This window comes from Mus musculus, chromosome 9, assembly GCF_000001635.26.
Source record: "Mus musculus strain C57BL/6J chromosome 9, GRCm38.p6 C57BL/6J".
Lineage (NCBI taxonomy): Eukaryota > Metazoa > Chordata > Mammalia > Rodentia > Muridae > Mus > Mus musculus.
In genome coordinates, this window is record NC_000075.6 from 103308271 (window position 1) to 103326052 (window position 17782).

At 41.0% G+C, this 17782-nt stretch overlaps 1 protein-coding gene across 3 annotated transcripts in view; it reads left to right on the forward strand.

Moving 5' to 3' along the window:
• Positions 1 to 17782, forward strand: part of Topbp1 (topoisomerase (DNA) II binding protein 1) — a 45262-nt gene that overhangs the window by 3104 nt on the left and 24376 nt on the right. For all 3 annotated transcript variants that reach the window (XM_006511706.4, NM_176979.5, XM_006511707.4), the window contains exons 3-13: positions 475 to 609; positions 1547 to 1690; positions 3224 to 3405; positions 4502 to 4698; positions 6784 to 6960; positions 9717 to 9883; positions 11899 to 12062; positions 12204 to 12451; positions 14998 to 15356; positions 16057 to 16229; positions 17372 to 17583. In XM_006511706.4, coding sequence (XP_006511769.2) covers positions 475 to 609; positions 1547 to 1690; positions 3224 to 3405; positions 4502 to 4698; positions 6784 to 6960; positions 9717 to 9883; positions 11899 to 12062; positions 12204 to 12451; positions 14998 to 15356; positions 16057 to 16229; positions 17372 to 17583 — 2158 coding nt within the window. The remainder of the gene's footprint in view (positions 1 to 474; positions 610 to 1546; positions 1691 to 3223; positions 3406 to 4501; positions 4699 to 6783; positions 6961 to 9716; positions 9884 to 11898; positions 12063 to 12203; positions 12452 to 14997; positions 15357 to 16056; positions 16230 to 17371; positions 17584 to 17782) is intronic.

The following is a 17782-nucleotide window of genomic DNA, read 5'->3' on the forward strand; positions in this document are numbered from 1 at the left end:
TTCATTTCTGCTATATTCCTCAGTTTCTCTCCATCTTATTTTTTTGAGATAAATTTCTCACTGTTGTAGAGCCCACTGATTTGCTAGACTGGTTGGCCAGGGATCTGGTGGGCTCCAGTCTCTGGCACCCACCCCACTGCCCAGTATTGGGATTGTGAGTCCATGCCTCCACACTAGGCTTTTTACATGGGGCCAAACTCAGATGCCCAAGCTTACACTGCAGGCATTTTACCCACTGAACCCTCTGCTCAGCTCCTGGGTGGTTTCTTTAAAAGGATTACTAACTGTGAAGAATAGAGAGGAGACCAGTTCAGAGGCTTCTGCATGGGTCTAGGTGAGAAGCATGCATGGGTCTAGGTGAGAAGCTTTATTTAATAAGGAAAGGGCTGGGTTTGAAATTAGCTCTGAGCACTTAGTAGGACTTAAATTTAGGGTACTAATTTCTACTACAATCTTACTTGTTTTTTCTTTCAGTCAATAAAGGAATTACAATCAGAAGATTATCTTCAGATTATTACAGATGAGGAAGCATTGAAGATAAGAGAGAATGACAAATCGCTTTATATCTGTGACCGTTTCAGTGGCACTGTTTTTGATCACCTTAAACAGGTTTGCTGTTTCTAGAATACTTATTTGCTCTTTCACCCTCTCTTTTAATCTGTGTGTACCTGTGCTTGTGTGTGATGTGTCTGTCTGTCTGTGTGTGTGTACATGCATGCGTGTGTAGGGTCTCATTCTTCATGAAAACTATCATGAGTGCTACGAGTACCTTGGGATTCTTTGGGCTTGGGGTTCTTAGATATCTGAGCTGCTTTATTGGCTGTTGCTTTTTTGAAAAGCATACTTGAATGTTTCTCAGTTGTTATAGCATAAGATTATTGCATTAAGATTGTATTTCTTGGGAAAGGTGCCCTAGTGGTTCAGGGCACGTACTTCAAGGGATCTGAATTTGATTCACAGCACCCATGTCAGGTGGCTCATGACTGCTTATAATGCCGGTTCCAGTACCTCCAACTCCAGGTTTATCTGTACAAAATGTGTGTATACCTACATAAGGATACATACATACATACATACATACATCATATAATTTAAAATAATAAAAAGTTTTATGTTGTAAGAGTTTTTACCTGCATGCATGTTGGTGCACCATGTGCACACTTGATACGCTTGGGGGTCAGAAGAGGGCATTGGATCCCTTAGAATTGAAGTTACAGGTTGTAAGCTACTGACTAAGGTACTGGGAACCAAACCTAGGTCCTTTGTAAGAACAATAAGTGCTCTTAACTTTTTAAAATTAATAATGATAATAATAAGACAAGGAGGAAAGTTTGTTTTAAGTGGTTGAAGTTTTGGAGGCAGTTATGAGCGCTCTTGTGGTTTTGCTTTGGAGGGTGCGTGTCTATTTAGTGCTTGCTTGAGAAATTATGTGATAGTCTTTTTCTCCTAACATTTCATGGTTTTCTGCAGTAGCTGTTAGCTTCTGTGAGTAACTAATAAAATGTCCCAAGTTTAATTTTGTGATTTTGTCCCAAACTTTTTACAGCTTGGCTGCAGGATTGTTGGTCCTCAAGTGGTCACATTTTGTATGCGCCACCAGCAATGTGTCCCAAGAGCTGAGCATCCAGTCTACAACATGATAATGTCTGACGTAACTGTATCCTGTACAAGCCTGGATAAAGACAAACGGGTAAGCACTGAAAGCAGCCGGGCTGCCCCCACCTGACTTACCCAGGGCTCAACAGCAGCAGGCCTCACACGTGGGGTTCACAGCTACAGGCCTCACACGTGGGGTTCACAGCCAGCAGACTTGTGCATGGCTCCCAGTGGTATTTTTTTCTAAAGATTATTATATAATTCCATCATTTCCTCATCCCTTTTCCTCCCTCCAAATCCTCTCATACACCATTCCTTGCTTTTTTTTTCAAGTTTTCAAATTTATAATCTTTTTTTCATTGTTATATGCATAAATATATACATAATCTTAGATAAATACAACCCGCTTAGTCTGCATAATGTTACTTATATGTATTGGTGTGCTCTTCCCTGGGGAAAGTGGAATATGATTGTAGAGACACTGGTTAAGTGCTTTGTTTTGATTTAAAAGAAAAGTTACTTTTTTTTCTACAGTCAGTGAGTTTTGTTTTAAATCATTTAATTTTTGCAGAACAGAAAATCTTTCAAGAAAGGATTCTAATCTGGGTGTTGTAGTGCATGCCTTTAATCCCCAACTCTTGGAAGGTAGAGAAAGGCAGATTAGTGAATTCCAGATCAAATAGGGCTACATATTAATAAGACCTGTCTCAAAAAAAAAAAAGGAAAGGAAAGGAAAGAAAAAAGAAAAGTGGCTGGCACCTTTAATCCCAGCACTGGAGAGACAGAGGCAAGTGTGTCTAAGTTCAAGGTCAGCATGGTCTAAGGCCAGGATAGCTAAGGCTACACAGAGATGCCCTGTCTCGGGGAAAAAAGAAATAATCAGAAGCAACATAGTTTTGAATTATGGAATTTAAAAGAATAAATAAGGTCACTTATTAATGATAATAATTCTACCTGAAAGTGTTTCTGTAGGTGACTGAGGGTGCTTAAACTTAAGAAGGCTATGATGTCATTAGCAATATTAATCTGCAAGACCACATTGTTATAAATGTGGTTGATTAGAAAGTATTGTTAAAAAGTATGTGACTGTTCAAGAAAACAGTTCTTTTCAGGTTTTTTGTTTTTTTGTTTTTAGGGGAAGGCTGTGGATTGAGCCCAGAGCCTTGTGCATGGTAGGCAAGCATTCTACTACTGAGCTACATCACCAGCCTACAAATAGCGATTTTTAAATTTAAAATTGATACACATCTTTCCAAAAATAATTACTTATTTTTTTTAGTAGCAAAAAACATTTGTATGTTTAGTCTATCAACAGTAAATGATACTTATGGGGGCTGGAGAGATGGCTCAGCGGGTAAGAGCACTTATTGCTCTTAGAGAGGACCTGGGTTTGGTTCCCAGTACCTGCTAGATAGCTCACAACCATTTAAACCTTCAGTTTCAGGGGGTCTATCTGATGCCCTCTTGTGATCTCCAAGGCATGCAAATAATGTATAGACATATACTCAGGCGAAAGAAACACTCATACACATAAATTTTTTTAAAAAAATTACGTGATTTTTTTTTTTTTAAAATAGAAGAATTGTTGTTTTCTCCAGCATTAACATATTTTCTTTTGGGTCTATAGGAAGAAGTTCATAAATACGTACAAATGATGGGTGGACGAGTATACAGAGACCTTAATGTATCAGTCACTCACCTTATTGCAGGAGAAGTTGGGAGCAAAAAGTACTTAGTTGCTGCTAATCTGAAGAAGCCTATTTTGCTACCTTCTTGGATAAAAACCCTTTGGGAGAAGTCACAAGAAAAGTGAGGCACATTCATATGCTTTGTCTGTTTGAAAAAATGATGCATTTGGATAGTTTTGACGGTGTTTGGTTTTCATGGGGAAGCTTTATGGTATCTCTGGACTTGTTACTGAGAAACAAAACAGGGTCTTTGTTCATTTCTCCAGTGACAGTAGGGGAGATGGTCCATAGATTCAGCAGTGCCTAGAGGGCAAATGCTTTGATAATGAAGTTCTTTTCTGCATCAAATACATCTAAAATAATTCAGTTTGGCTTTTGTGTTGCACTGTGTAATACTGTTCCCCAGTATTAAGATGGAGAATAAAGTACCTACTTGGGCAGCTCTGTTCCCTGCTGGGTAGGGTGGAGGTGCAGAGAGGGGTAGAGGTAAGATTAATATACATATATGTAAGCCATCTGCTGAGAGGTGATCATTCCGTGTACATCGAGCCTATTTTCTGCACTGGGCTGGACATTAGATGTATGTAGAGATCAGAACAGGATAACAGTTTACCTTATGGAGTTTGGAGGTACACTTCTGTTTTCCCTAAACTTGGGTTTATAGTAATAAATCCGGGTATCTGAATTATATCTGCATTCTGTGGCATTTTTCTGCACTTATTTCAACATTATTCAGCATGTACTCAGTACATTTCCTAGTTAGTACCAGCCTGGTGAAGTTTAGCACACCTACTTATTGTGGCAACAAAATGGCAGTACTATTGTTGGAACTCTGCCGAAAAGCATTCCTTTTACTTATCAAGAGTAATGGAAGAATGTGTCTGTTTTATACCAGACAACCTGTGTAAACGTTAGGTTTTTAAGTACAGATCCAGTCTTATAATTCTGCCAAATGCTCCCCATTTATTAGCAAGGACTTAGGAGTTAATAGTGCTTTCTTTAAGATAGTCTTGGGACTGTTGCTGAAATACAAGTTTTTATTAGAGACTTGGGACTGAGCTAGATGAGCAGTTAGTGTAATCCTCAATGTCAGTTTTCCTTTCTGAAAAATGTTTATAGATCCTAAAGAATAGCAACTGAGCAGACAGGGAGAGCAGTAGGAGCTAGCACGGTCTGAGTACTCGGGCTCAGTTGTCTCCTCTTCTTACTTTCTCCAGAAAAATAACCAAGTACACTGATGTAAACATGGAAGACTTTAAGTGTCCTATTTTTCTTGGTTGCATTATCTGTGTGACTGGCTTAAATGGAATACACAGAAAGACAGTCCAGCAACTCACGGCTAAGCACGGAGGCCAGTACATGGGACAGTTGAAGATGAATGAGTGTACACACCTCATTGTGCAAGAACCAAAAGGTAAACAATGCCTTAGATGTGGTTGAGCGTGCAAGTCCTGTTTAAGCACTAATTCTCTGTAGACCACCTTGTGTTCTGATGTGTCATTGCCTTAGTTTATCTGGGTTTTTTTTTGCCTTTTAAATTCTTGAGAAGATAGTTTGGGTCACAGTCTAGAAAAATTAAGGAACTGTCCTTGTTATTGTCCAGAATATGGAATAAACATAAAATATCAAAAGTTGCCCATGATGTTTCACTACCTGACTTAGACCTTGATGAAAAAAAAACAAAACTCTTCACAGCATAACAAATATGTATAGCTGAGTGGTATTCTTTCTCATGACTAACTTCAGAAGCTTAGTTAAGCACTTAGTGGGATGAATTGGTTTATATTACTGCATTTGGATTGGGGTGCGGGTGGGTGGTATGGGTAGAGTTCCCGAGTGCTGGGCAAGTGCTCTACCACATTTTCCAACTAGTCTATGAACTAGAATTTCTTTCTTTCTTTCTTTCTTTCTTTCTTTCTTTCTTTCTCTTTTTCTTCTTTTTCTGAGACAGGGTTTCTCTGTGTAGCCCTGGCTGTCCTGTAACTCACTCTGTAAAGTTTTACTATTGAGAAACTTTAAAATTATTACTGTTTTTGATATTTCGGGAATTTTATTCTAGGGAATAGTTTTGCTAATACTCCTAAAATCAGGGTTAGGGTTTATACAAATATATAAGAAGAGTCTTGCTGTATTTTTAGTAACTCCTTTGTGTTTGTACTGTTTTACTAAGCTACCTTGATAAGAAGCATTTGAGAGTGATTGTTAGTTACTTGATAATTGTCACTTGATCAGGAGATTGGTGTAATGGTTATGATAGGACAGTTACTGTGGCTTTTCTCAATCTAAAGGCAGTCTGTTTATCTATTAACTATGTTTTAAGGTATGCGGGATTGAGCCTAGGTCTTGCTTATGCTAGGCAAGTGCTTTCCCACTGAGCAATGACCCTAGTCCTGCTTTCTGTTGGAGACAGGCTCTCGTCAAGTTTGCCATGCTGCTGTGAGATGTATGATTTTCCTGTCTTACAGAATATAGACTCTACCAGGCCCTGCTCCCTTGACTTTATGGAGTACCAAAAGTTCTCCATAGAGCGGGGTGTCAAAGGAGGAGGAGGAGGCAGGAAATCAGGGCTACACATCTTTGTCTAGTCAAAGATAGTATTTATTACGTTGCATACATTTATGGTATCTGCAGTTGTATTATATGTTCTTATTAAACAACATTAATAGCCGGGCAGTGGTGGCGCACGCCTTTAATCCCAGCACTTGGGAGGCAGAGGCAGGCGGATTTCTGAGTTCGAGGTCAGCCTGGTCTACAAAGTGAGTTCCAGGACAGCCAGGGCTATACAGAGAAACCCTTTCTCAAAAAACCAAAAAACAGAAACAAACCAAAAAAACAACATTAATAATGTCAAGCATGATGGTGTCTTCAGTCCCAGTGCTTGGGAGGCATAGGCAGGCAGATCTGTGTGAGTATAAGTCCAACCTAGTCTATCCAGGCTAACTAAGCCTACAAATGAGACCCTATTCCAAAGCTGGTTGGCTGGAAACTTGACTCAGTGGTTAAGAGCACTGGCTACTCTTTCAGAGGACCCTAGCTTGATTCCCAGCACTTATATGGCAGCTCACAACTCTCTGTAGTTCCAGTTCCAGGGTGTCCAACACCCTCTTCTAACCTCCTTAAGCATCAGACATGCAAGTAGTACACAGACATACATGCAGACAAAACACCCAGACACATTAAATAAGAAATAAAAAATTCGCTGGGCGTGGTGGCACACGCCTTTAATCCCAGCACTCGGGAGGCAGAGGCAGGTGGATTTCTGAGTTCGAGGCCAGCCTGGTCTACAGAGTGAGTTCCAGGACAGCCAGGGCTACACAGAGAAACCCTGTCTCGAAAAAAAAAAAAAAAAAAGAAAGAAAGAAAAAATTCTTAAAGGTAAATATATTTACTGGTAAGCTTTAATCATTACTTTTGTTTGGAGTGACTTTTAAAAAAATAATTTACTATGAACTAACTATATAGTCTATGTATTTCTGTATTTCTTTCGTAATGAACACAGGACAAAAATACGAATGTGCCAGGAGATGGAATGTGCACTGTGTGACCCTGCAATGGTTTCATGACAGTATTGAGAAAGGCTTTTGTCAGGATGAATCTATATACAAGGCTGAAACCAGAGTAGAAGCAAAGATGGTGCCTGATACTTCAACACCCACTGCTCAGAGCAATGCTGAAAGTAAGTCTCTTTGAGATTAAAATAAACAATTACTTGTTCACATGATAATTGATTGACTGGGGATGTAGCTTAGTGGGAAAGCTTTTGTCTTGCAAGCCCAGGAACTCAGTCTTAAACACCAAGGAAAAAGTGAAGGAGTTGATTTGTTAACAGGACCATAGGAATATAGTAGGGACTTTATTTTCTCCCTTTGCCCCTGGGTAGAATTAAATAAAATAGCCATGCGTAGACAGCTTTCCAGAACTTCTTTTGTATGCCTTTTGGAATGAGAGATTGCTTTCTTTCACATCCTAATTCACACAAGAGGGGATTAAGAACACTAGTGTATGGGCTTAAGGGAAGAGTTGTTCGCCCCTCTCCACATTTGTTTGCTTGGTTAATTGGTTTTTCAAGACAGGGTTTCTTTGTATAGCTCTAGCTGTCCTGAAACTCCCTCTGTAGATTGCTGAGCCCGGCATGGCCCTGGTGGGGACAGTTCTTGCCCCTGGGACAAGACCCGGTGTGGGCCTCCTCAAGTGTTGATGGCTGGTGGGTAGAAGACTTGTTGTGTAGTAATGTACGTATTTTCTGGACCAGCAGTGGGCGAGTCTTTCCTTCTGAAGAATGTCCTCCCTGTTAACTTTAATGATTCCATGATAATTAGAAATAGAGTCCAGGAGAGTGTGGCTGTGTCTCGGACCTTCAGGACAGCCCTTAAGGATATGGGAAAGAACTCTAAATACGTGAGTTCAAAAATGTAAGGATGCAATATGAATTATGAGGGGCTTCACGAATCTAAAGGAACAGAGATAGCTACACTATGAGCCTGCTTGTCAGAAAGATACAAAGGCAGGCGGATACAAATGTCCCAGGCAGATTCCTGGGACACAGCAAGATTAGGTCCAAGTGTGGTTGAAATGATAATTTCCAGTTCTACCTAGCTAGTTTAGCATCTGTGTGTAAGAAACTAGCAGATCTCTGAATTCTTTTGCAATGTTAAAAGAAAATGTGTTTGTTGTCTCCTAAGAAACAAAAAAGTCACTGATGCTGATTCATAGGATAATTAAAAAAAGGAACCTGGAATAAATAACTGAATTGTTATGTAAATAAAAAACTGGGCTTTTGGTCTACCTGATGTGAACTAGCAGAAAGCAGTAGCAGATCCTTTTTAGAATTTTCTCTAGTGAGAGCTCTGGAGAACAAAAACATCTCTGCAAGAATTTTTCTTAATTTTCCAACTTGGTAGGAAGATAAAATAATTTTTTTATAGCAGTTTTTCTGACTATGGTCAGAAAACCCATGAGCTATCCAGATAGCTTTTAGAATTTTTCCTAGCAGAGAGAACTGTCTCAACCAGAGTTTTTAGAATAGTGAGAAAAGGCTGTCCAGAGCAGAGCAGAGCACATACACACTCATACACACACACACACACACACACACACACACACACACACACACACACACACACACTAACTCTCACACACTCACACACTCAGACTGAGAGATCGAGCAGTCTGGAAAGCCATCTCAGCAAAACCTAGGCTGCCAGCTTGGACCCACAATTAGACTTCGAGTTGTTCTTTTCGCTGCTCTCAGACACTACTTCTCTCAGAACCCCTCTCTGCCAAGGCTAGTCCCTGGCAGTAGATCATTGAGCTGGCCTCAGATTGAGATTGCGTCCACTTTCTGAGCACTGGGATTAAAGGCGTGTCCACCATGCCCAGCCTATATTTTCTGTATTGGTTTACTGTAATGATTATAAATCATTACATAAAAATTCGGCCTGCATGAAGTCCTGAGTTTGATTACCTTTTGATTACTACTACTGCATTATAAAGCTGGATGTGGTGGCACATACCTATAATACCAGCACTTGAGAGTTGGAGATGGAGGGATCAGAAGTTTAAAGTCTTCTTTGGCTACAAAGAGTTCAAAGCCAACCTGGATTTGGTGAGACTCTGCCTCAGAAAACAAAACAAAAGGCCAGGGACAGTGGTATATAACCTCAGTGCCAGCACTGCGGGCTGAGGCAAGTTCGATGTGGTCCTGATCTGGGTAGTGCAGTCCTTTTCAGCCTTCCTAATGCTGTGACCCTTTATTACAGTTCCTCGAATTATGGTGACCCCGACCATAAAATAATTTTGTTGCTACTCTATAACTGTAATTTTGCTACTGTTATGAATTGTAATATAAATATCTGTTTTCTGGAGGTCTTAGGTGACATCTGTGAAAGAGTTGTTTGACCCCCAAAGGGCCTCAACCCACAGATTGAGAACCACATGCCCCTACATCCACATGCCACTCTGATGTGTCAGCTAGGCTAGCATATTCAGTCAATACTGAGGTCTTATTTCGGAAGTTCCATTTAGCAAAGTCTTCCTCCTTGGACCTTAAAGCCAGCCTTATGGGCTATAAGCCACTTTAAGGAAATATTAAATATAATTTCACCTAAAGAATGAAACTTTATAGCCGGGCATGGTGGCGCGCGCCTTTAATCCCAGCACTCGGGAGGCAGAGGCAGACAGATTTCTGAGTTCGAGGCCAGCCTGGTCTACAGAGTGAGTTCCAGGACAGCTAGGGCTACAGAGAAAACCTGTCTCAAAAAACCAAAAAAAAAAAAAAAAAAAAAAGGATGAAACTTTTATTTTTTTTTTCAGTAAAAATCTCTGAATTTTTGTAGGTTTATGCCTTAAGCCCTTTCTAGGAAAAGTTAGTTTATTAGGAAGCAGGTAATGGCTCTTTTACCTCAGGAATTTTCATTTCCTTTCACATTTTAGGTCACACGCTCGCAGATGTCAGCCATATATCCAACATAAATGGCAGCTGTGTAAATGAAACAATGTTTGGTTCAACTACTAGCAAACTTGAATGTTCCCTTGAAAACCTAGAAAATCTGGACATCAGTATGTTTCAAGCTCCTGAAGACTTATTAGATGGCTGTCGGGTATGTCTTTATTATGTAACAAAGTCAGAAGGACAAATAAGAGACCTGAGTTTAGGGCTAGCTTGGGCTACACAGGTCCAGACATCCATACACCCTCAGCCTGACTCCAAAGACCCCTCACAGATGGACTTGCTCCTTATGTGCGTAAGCAAACCTTGCACTAAATTAGGAAGCTGACACTTGGCACACACACGCTGTGCCTGTGGGTCTGTCTGGGCTGTAGCTTCATCCCTTCTATTGCTGAGTTCTTAAGTCTGCTCTGAAACCTTACCGCCTACTTTACAGATGTTCATCCTTATCATTTGTTTACAATACATTAATGACGGTGATCATTTCATGTTACATTATGTTATTTAAAATATAACTTAATCCCCATGAGTAAAGTGGTTATTATCTTGAAGCTAATACTTAGATGATTAAAATCCATTTTTAGGGCACTTAGGCTAACGTGCTTGTTGCTAAGCCTGACAGCCTGTGCTCAGTCCCTAGCACCCCATGTGGTCGAAGGAATGAACGTAATCCTGTCCTGTGACATGTACTTGCGCCACGCCCACACGTGTATATGTACAAGACTTAAATACAATAATGTGCTTTCTCAGAGTCCTAGACAGATAATACTGTGGTCTTAAAGTCTGCCTTCTTAATTGTGTACAAGACCTTGGGTTCAGTGCTCAGAAATAAAAAGAGAAAAAGATTAGATTTGTAAGATTATTTTCAGTGTGTGCATGGAAGCTCCGTGATGGAAGTGTCGCGTATTTAGACCCACACACCCCACACAGTGCTAGGAGGGGAGTGAGAAGCTACACATTTTTCCTCAGAGTAGGCAGTTAGGTTTATTGTTAAGGCCACATATCTGTGATCGCTCCTAAGATTTATCAACTTACTGGTGGGATAGAACGACACTTTGTGTAATCTTTTTTCTTTGATCTTGGGACAGACTAGTTCTAGATGTAACTTTGAATTTTTTTTTTTCTATGTAGGAAGTATTTGATTCCTAATTTTTGCTAGGATGTATTCTAGTAATGGTGATAGTTTGGGACATGTGGAAATAGATTGTCCTTTTTGAAATTTTTTAAAGACTTGAAATTTTTAAAAGACTTGAAAAGTAATGTCGGCTATCCCTCACATCTACAACCCCTGTACACATGTTTCTTCAAAGCATTGGGCTCAGCTCCTGGATTTGTTGTTTTGGTTAATTCAAGTCGAAAAGAAATTTCAGGAAAGATAACTATGTAGGAAGGAGTTGGCTCCGAGCCTTGAGGAGTTTGCTCAGTTCATATGGTTGGTCAGTACCAACTGAAAACATGCAAGCCTGGGTGCTCCTGAGTTTACAGTGAACTGCAGTGTTTCTCTGTAATTATTCATCTACAGGCAGTCACTCCTTTACAATTTAAGGAGCTATTTGTATGTTAGAAATAGCTCTGCCACCCACCAAACCTGATGACCTGAGTTCCATTCCTGGGACCATAAGGTAGGAGAGAACTGAGTCCCTCATGTTTTCCTCTGGCCTCCATATATGTATTCTGACACCTGTGCATGTGCACACATATGTACACACACACACACATATACACACAGTGAAAATCTTATAGCAAGCTGTGCACCATCATTTAGAAGATGTTGCAGTTTGTCCTGTAATTCATCTGCGGCCTCAACCCTCCTTCAGGTTTTTACTGAGAGATGACAGTGCTGTGGTTAAAATACCAGTTTTAGGCTGAGGAGATGGGTGAGTGGGGCAGGCACTTGCTGTGAAAACATGGGGGCTGAAATTTGATTCCCAGCACCTATGTAAAAGCTGTGAGTGATGGTGTCCAGCAGTGGGGGGTGGAGGGGAGCTAGCTGCTAGTGTGTGTGCACACATTAGATGTAGACTATAGTTGACTCCATGTGTATCCCAAAATGTACATGAAGTATCTTGTTTACACACAGTGGATACAGTTTTCCTTTAAATTTGTTTCTGTTGAGGAAAAAAATAACTTGAGTATGTTAATCCAAAGCAAATGTTTTCTTTGCAGATATATCTTTGTGGTTTTAGTGGCAGAAAGCTGGATAAGCTGAGAAGGCTTATTAACAGTGGAGGTGGAGTTCGATTTAATCAACTAAATGAAGATGTAACTCATGTAATTGTGGGAGATTATGATGACGACGTGAGGCAGTTCTGGAGCAAATCATCTCACAGGTCCTGTCAGTCTTCAGCTCAGAGCACTTGGTACAGGGATGGTTTGGGTTAGCTTTGCATGTCTGTGCGTGGAGCTGTGGGAATGATGGCCAGTGGAGTGACGATCTTCTACTCGGGAGCCTAACTCTGCTCTTTTTATAGGCCTCACGTAGTGGGAGCAAAGTGGTTGCTGGAGTGTTTTACTAAAGGATATATACTTCCTGAAGAGTCCTATATCCACACTAACTACCAGCCAGCTGGAATTGCAGTTTCCGATCAGCCTGGAAACCAGACAGCTGTCTTAGACAAGAGCGGCTCATTCTCCAAGAGCGCCCTTGTTCCTGCTGAGAGGCTTCAGCAGGCCGACGAGGATCTGCTTGCTCAGTATGGAAATGACGACTCCACGATGGGTGAGGAAGAGTTGATTAGCTTTTGTAGTTAAGAAGCAATAGATAATGCATGATAGCTGCCATATTTTTATGAACATTTTATTTTCAAAAACTTTTAGATTTGTAACTTTGTAACCAGGCAAGGCCATCAGGCTCCAAATGATTGAATCATGCTCTCAGTAGCTCTATGTTGAGTATGAACTGTTTTTGTTTGGGGTGTGTGTTTGTGTGTGTGTTGGTGCCAGAGGTCAGAGGTGAGACCCTCATGGAGCTAGAGTTACAGGCATTTGTGTCTAATGTGGGTGCTAGGAATAGAACTCGCGTACTTTGTAAGAACTGTGCATCCTTTTAACCTCTGAGCTATCTCTCTGGCACCTCTGTGTGAATTGTAATGGTAGAAAACAAAGGCCCTCTGACTGGGCTGTCGGAAGTCTTTCCTGCATGCAATACTGTTCCTGGTACTGCTGTCTCAGCGTATAGTTTCATCGGTGTAGTAAGGTAAATTACCAACAAAGAGTTAGAACTAACCTTTTTAGAGTGTATTATTTGATACATCAAAAGATAGGGTTTTGTGGTGACTGTCACGTACTGTTTGTTTATGAAAATAGAGCATACCCCTGTGCCAAGAGCATTCCTGTGAAGTCCTCCTGTTTTTCGCTTTCTAGTTTGTGTCCTGTGTAGGTTTATAGATGAGCCTTTGGCCTTCGTGGCTAGGTTGTTTAGTTGTTTACATTGCTTATTGCAATGCTGAGGCTGACTCAGGCGTAGGCTCTATCACTGAGCTGTTACTCTTTTTATTTTTAATTTTAAGGCTTAGTCTGCTCTTGGACTTCCTCCGTGAGGCAGGTAGATTTTGAACTTGGAGTCTTTCTGCCTCAGCTTTCTGAGTAGTTGGTTTTTCAGGCCTCTTCTACTAGGGCTGGCTTCAATTTACATAAAGTATATGTACTTTGTAGTTGTAAAGACATAGTTTTCAGTTCTTTTTTTTTTAAGATTTTATTTCTTTTAAAAAAAGATTTTATTTATTTTACGTATATGAGTACTATAACTGTACAGATGGTTGTGAGCCTTCATGTGGTTATAGGAATTGAATTTAGGACTTATGTTCGCTCAGTTCAACCCTGCTTGCTCTGGCCCAAAGATTTATTATTATATCTAAGTACACTGTAGCTGACAGCTGACTTCAGATGCACCAGAAGAGGGCATCAGATCTCATTACGGATGGTTGTGAGCCACCATATGGTTGCTGGGATTTGAACTCAGGATTTTTGGAAGAGCAGTTAGTAGTGCTCTTACATACTGAGCCATCTCATCAGTCCCCAGTTTTCAGTTCTTTTTGTATGTGTGTGGTTTTTGTTTTTTGTTTTTTTTTGTTGTTGTTGTTTTTCGAGACAGGGTTTCTCTGTGTAACCCTGGCTATCCTAGAACTCACTTTGTAGACCAGGCTGGCCTTGAACTCAGAAATCCATTTACCTCTGCCTCCCAAGTGCTGGGATTAAAGGTGTGTGCCACCACTGCCCAGCCAGTTTTCAGTTCTTATTGAATTTTAATTGTTTAATTGTGGAAAACAAATTTTTTTATTATTTTTCTAAATCTATTCAGTGGTACACATTTGAGTTTCAGCACTTGCGAAGCAGAAAGAGGCAGAAGGAGCTTGAGGCCATCCTGGGCTACATAACAAGCTGCAGACCAGCCAGGACTAGAGAGACCGTGTCTCAAAAACAAAACAAAGAAACAAAACAAAGCATGTTTACTAGACGGTGATTTTTCAGGAAATTTGGTTTTCTACTCTGGTTTCATACTTAGAATAGACATGACAGTTGTTCTCTGATTGACGATGGTGATACTTAGCATTTGGGATAAACCTGAAGATGGAATGAATACAGAGTCTCCTTTCACTGTATATTTAAACCTAAGTTTTATAAGTATTAAAATTATCAGACTCTTACATTCATGTCTTTGCTAGAAAATCACTGTGTAGCTTTGGTTGATTTGGATATTGCTGTGTAAACCAATTTGGCCTTGAACTGACAGAGATCCACCTGCTTCTGTTTCCCAAGTATTGGGATTAAACCTGTGCATCACCACACCCTGTGCAAATAAACTCTTTTTTTTCTTTCTATTATTCACTGTACATCCCAATATCCATCCCTTTCCTCCCAGTCCCCTCCATAGCCCCTATTCCCCGTCCCCCATTCCCCCTCTCCTGTGAGATGGGGGACCCCCACCCTCCAATCATCAATCACCCCATCATGGCACATCAACTCTCTGCTGCACTTGGTGCGTCTTCTCCCACTGAGGCCAGACAAGGCAACCCAGCTAGGGGGATGGGATCCACAGACAAGCAACAGATTCAGGACATCCCTGACTCCAGTTGTTAGGGGACCTGCATGAAGATCAAATAGCACATCTACTACATATGTTTGGGGAAGCCTGGGTCTAGCCCATGTTGGTGGATTTTTGGCTGGTGGGAAATAAACTTTGTTTTGTTTTTTCTCAAGACAGGGGGAAATAAACTCTTAAGTCTAGTAATTGTCAAATAGAAAACTTGCCTTTTTCTTTTCCAGTTGAAGCTAAGCTATCTGAAGCTTTAGAGCCTGAAGTCGGGCCTTGCCCTGGTTCTGCTCACCGTGAGCCCTGTGATGATTCCACTCACATTTCTGTGCAAGAGGAAAACAAGTCGTCTGTCAGTCATTGCATCCTTGATGACTCTACAGTTCGTGAAGAAGGCTTATTTAGCCAGAAGAGTTTCCTTGTTTTGGGTTTTAGTGTTGAAAATAAATGTAATATTGTAGACATCATAAGAGAGCATGCTGGCAAGATTGTGTCCCTTCCCAGCAGAATTGTTGCTGACTATGCTGTGGTTCCACTGCTGGGATGTGAGGTAGACGTGACGGTGGGAGAAGTTGTTACAAACACGTGGCTGGTAAGAAGCTGTGGCAGTCGGAACCCTGTTTTGAAGGAGTATTGGCTGCCAGAGTCTTTATGTTTACTTTTGAGCCTGTTCTGTTTATCTAAATTGGCATTTGGTTTGGGCAACGGCAATTTTAAAACATTAGCCTGGGAGAGCAGCAGGATGGCCCAGTGGGTAGAGGCCCGAGCTGTGGGAGCCTGAGCACCCGAGCCTGAGCCCTAGACCCTGGTGGGAGAGAGAACTCCCACGAGTCCTCTGACCTCCGTGCTGCAGACACTTTCTCTCCCTCCTTTTCCTTTTGCTGTGCCCCCTCAAATGCACCGGCTATACTTCTGGCCTCAAACTCAGAAATCTGCCTGCCTCTGCCTGAGTGCTGGGGATTAAAGGCGTACACCACCACGCCCAGCCCAAACCTGTATTTCTTGATCCTAATACTAACATCAAGAAGTTGCTATCACAGGGCTAAGGCACCAGTATTCTTTAAAGTAACTTGCAATTGCTGTATTAATCCATCTTACTGATTTTGATATGCAAATGTGAAGGATTGGTATCTGTATTTTTCTTCAAATATCATTTGGAATATGTCAAGAATGAGCATACTCAAGTCTATGTAAAATTCCTTTTTCCTTAAACTAAAATTGCTACTATTATAACTTGAGCTTCTCTTAACCACTTGTTTCTGATAGTAGCTTTATTGCTTTTGTTTTCAAAGGTTACGTGTATAGACAACCAGACATTAGTTGATCCCAAGTCGAATCCCCTCTTCACACCAGTCTCAGTAATGTCGGGAGTGACTCCTTTAGAGGACTGTGTGATTTCCTTCAGTCAGTGTGTGGGAGCAGAAAGAGATTCCTTGGTATTCTTAGCAAATCACCTTGGAGCAAGGTATGTAATATTTTCAGTATATCTCCTGCCTGTGAGTGAGTGTGCATGCACACACACACACACACACACACACACACACACACACACACACACACACACACACACACACACACACAGTGTTAGGCAATAAGCGGAGGGCCTTGTACATGCTAAGCAAGGGCTCAACTATGGCAACCCTAACTGCATCAAGTTTTGTTTGTTTTGGCTTACTGGAAAGTGTATAATTACATTTGCCTAGGATTTTGTTTGTATATGTGGTTGATGGGTAAATACTGGGGCATACACAGCTAGGTGGATATCTGGCAAACTTGCAAGGCTGTGGGCAGGCATTGTTTTTTTTTTTTTCCCCCATTGGCTTAGTCACCATGAAAGGCTGTTACTAAATTGTGCTTCTCTAAGCACTGTATGTGCCCTTCAGTGCCTCCTCCTCTTCCTTCTCTTCCCCCCTTCTTCCCCCCACCTCCTTTCTCTTTCTTATTTTAAGTGTATATCTATTGCTTGTTTTTATCGAGAAATACAAATGGAGCACTTTTTTTTTTTTTTTTTTTTTTTTTGGTTTTTCGAGACAGGGTTTCTCTGTGTAGCCCTGGCTGTCCTGGAACTCACTTTGTAGACCAGGCTGGCCTCAAACTCAGAAATCCGTCTGCCTCTGCCTCCCGAGTGCTGGGATTAAAGGCATGCACCACCACACCCGGGGCAAATGGAGCACTTTGCAAGGAATGCAAGGAACACTTTGGAAATAAAGGAATTAAAAGTTTCCTATAAAATCCTCATTGGTCATTACGTAGTAGCATTTGAAAAAGAGTAGAAATCAGCTGTATCAATGCATTTCCATTAACCAACCTCATATTTAATGGGGATATTTTTAGGTTAAGAGCATAATGAGCATAATGCTTTTAAGCAACACTCTGAACATTCTGAGGGGTAGAGTCACAGCAGGGCTTCTCTGTGTAACCCTCTCTCCGTAGACCAGTTTGGCCTTGATCCAACTCAGGTCGGCCGCTCTTGCCTCTAGAGTCCTGGGATTAAAGGCGTGCACTGCCACCACCCAGAGTATGTTTCTCTGACATTAACCATGCTATTATTTTTTTAAAATGAGCTAATTGTGTGTTCATTTGCTTTATTTCCATGTAAAATTTTAGTGTTCAAGAATTCTTTGTTCGCAAAGCCAATGCAAAGAAAGGCATGCTCGCCAGCACACATCTTATAGTGAAGGAACCGACTGGTTCCAAATACGAAGCTGCAAAGAAATGGAGTTTGCCGGCAGTTAACATTTCATGGCTCTTAGAAACTGCGAGAATCGGGAAGAGAGCAGATGAAAACCATTTTCTGGTTGACAACGCACCTAAACAAGGTTAGAAGTCCTTGTTTTTTTTTTATGTATTTTACAACTTGATGGTTTCTGAAATAGGGATGTTCCAGTACTTGCTTTAAAACATTTGTATGACCCTAACCTCAGTCAGTGGTGCTTACTTCAGAACCCCTGAGTGAAACACGGAAAGCAGATCAATGAAGAAGCGCATCAGGGTCAACCCTCGATTAGTCCTCAAGGC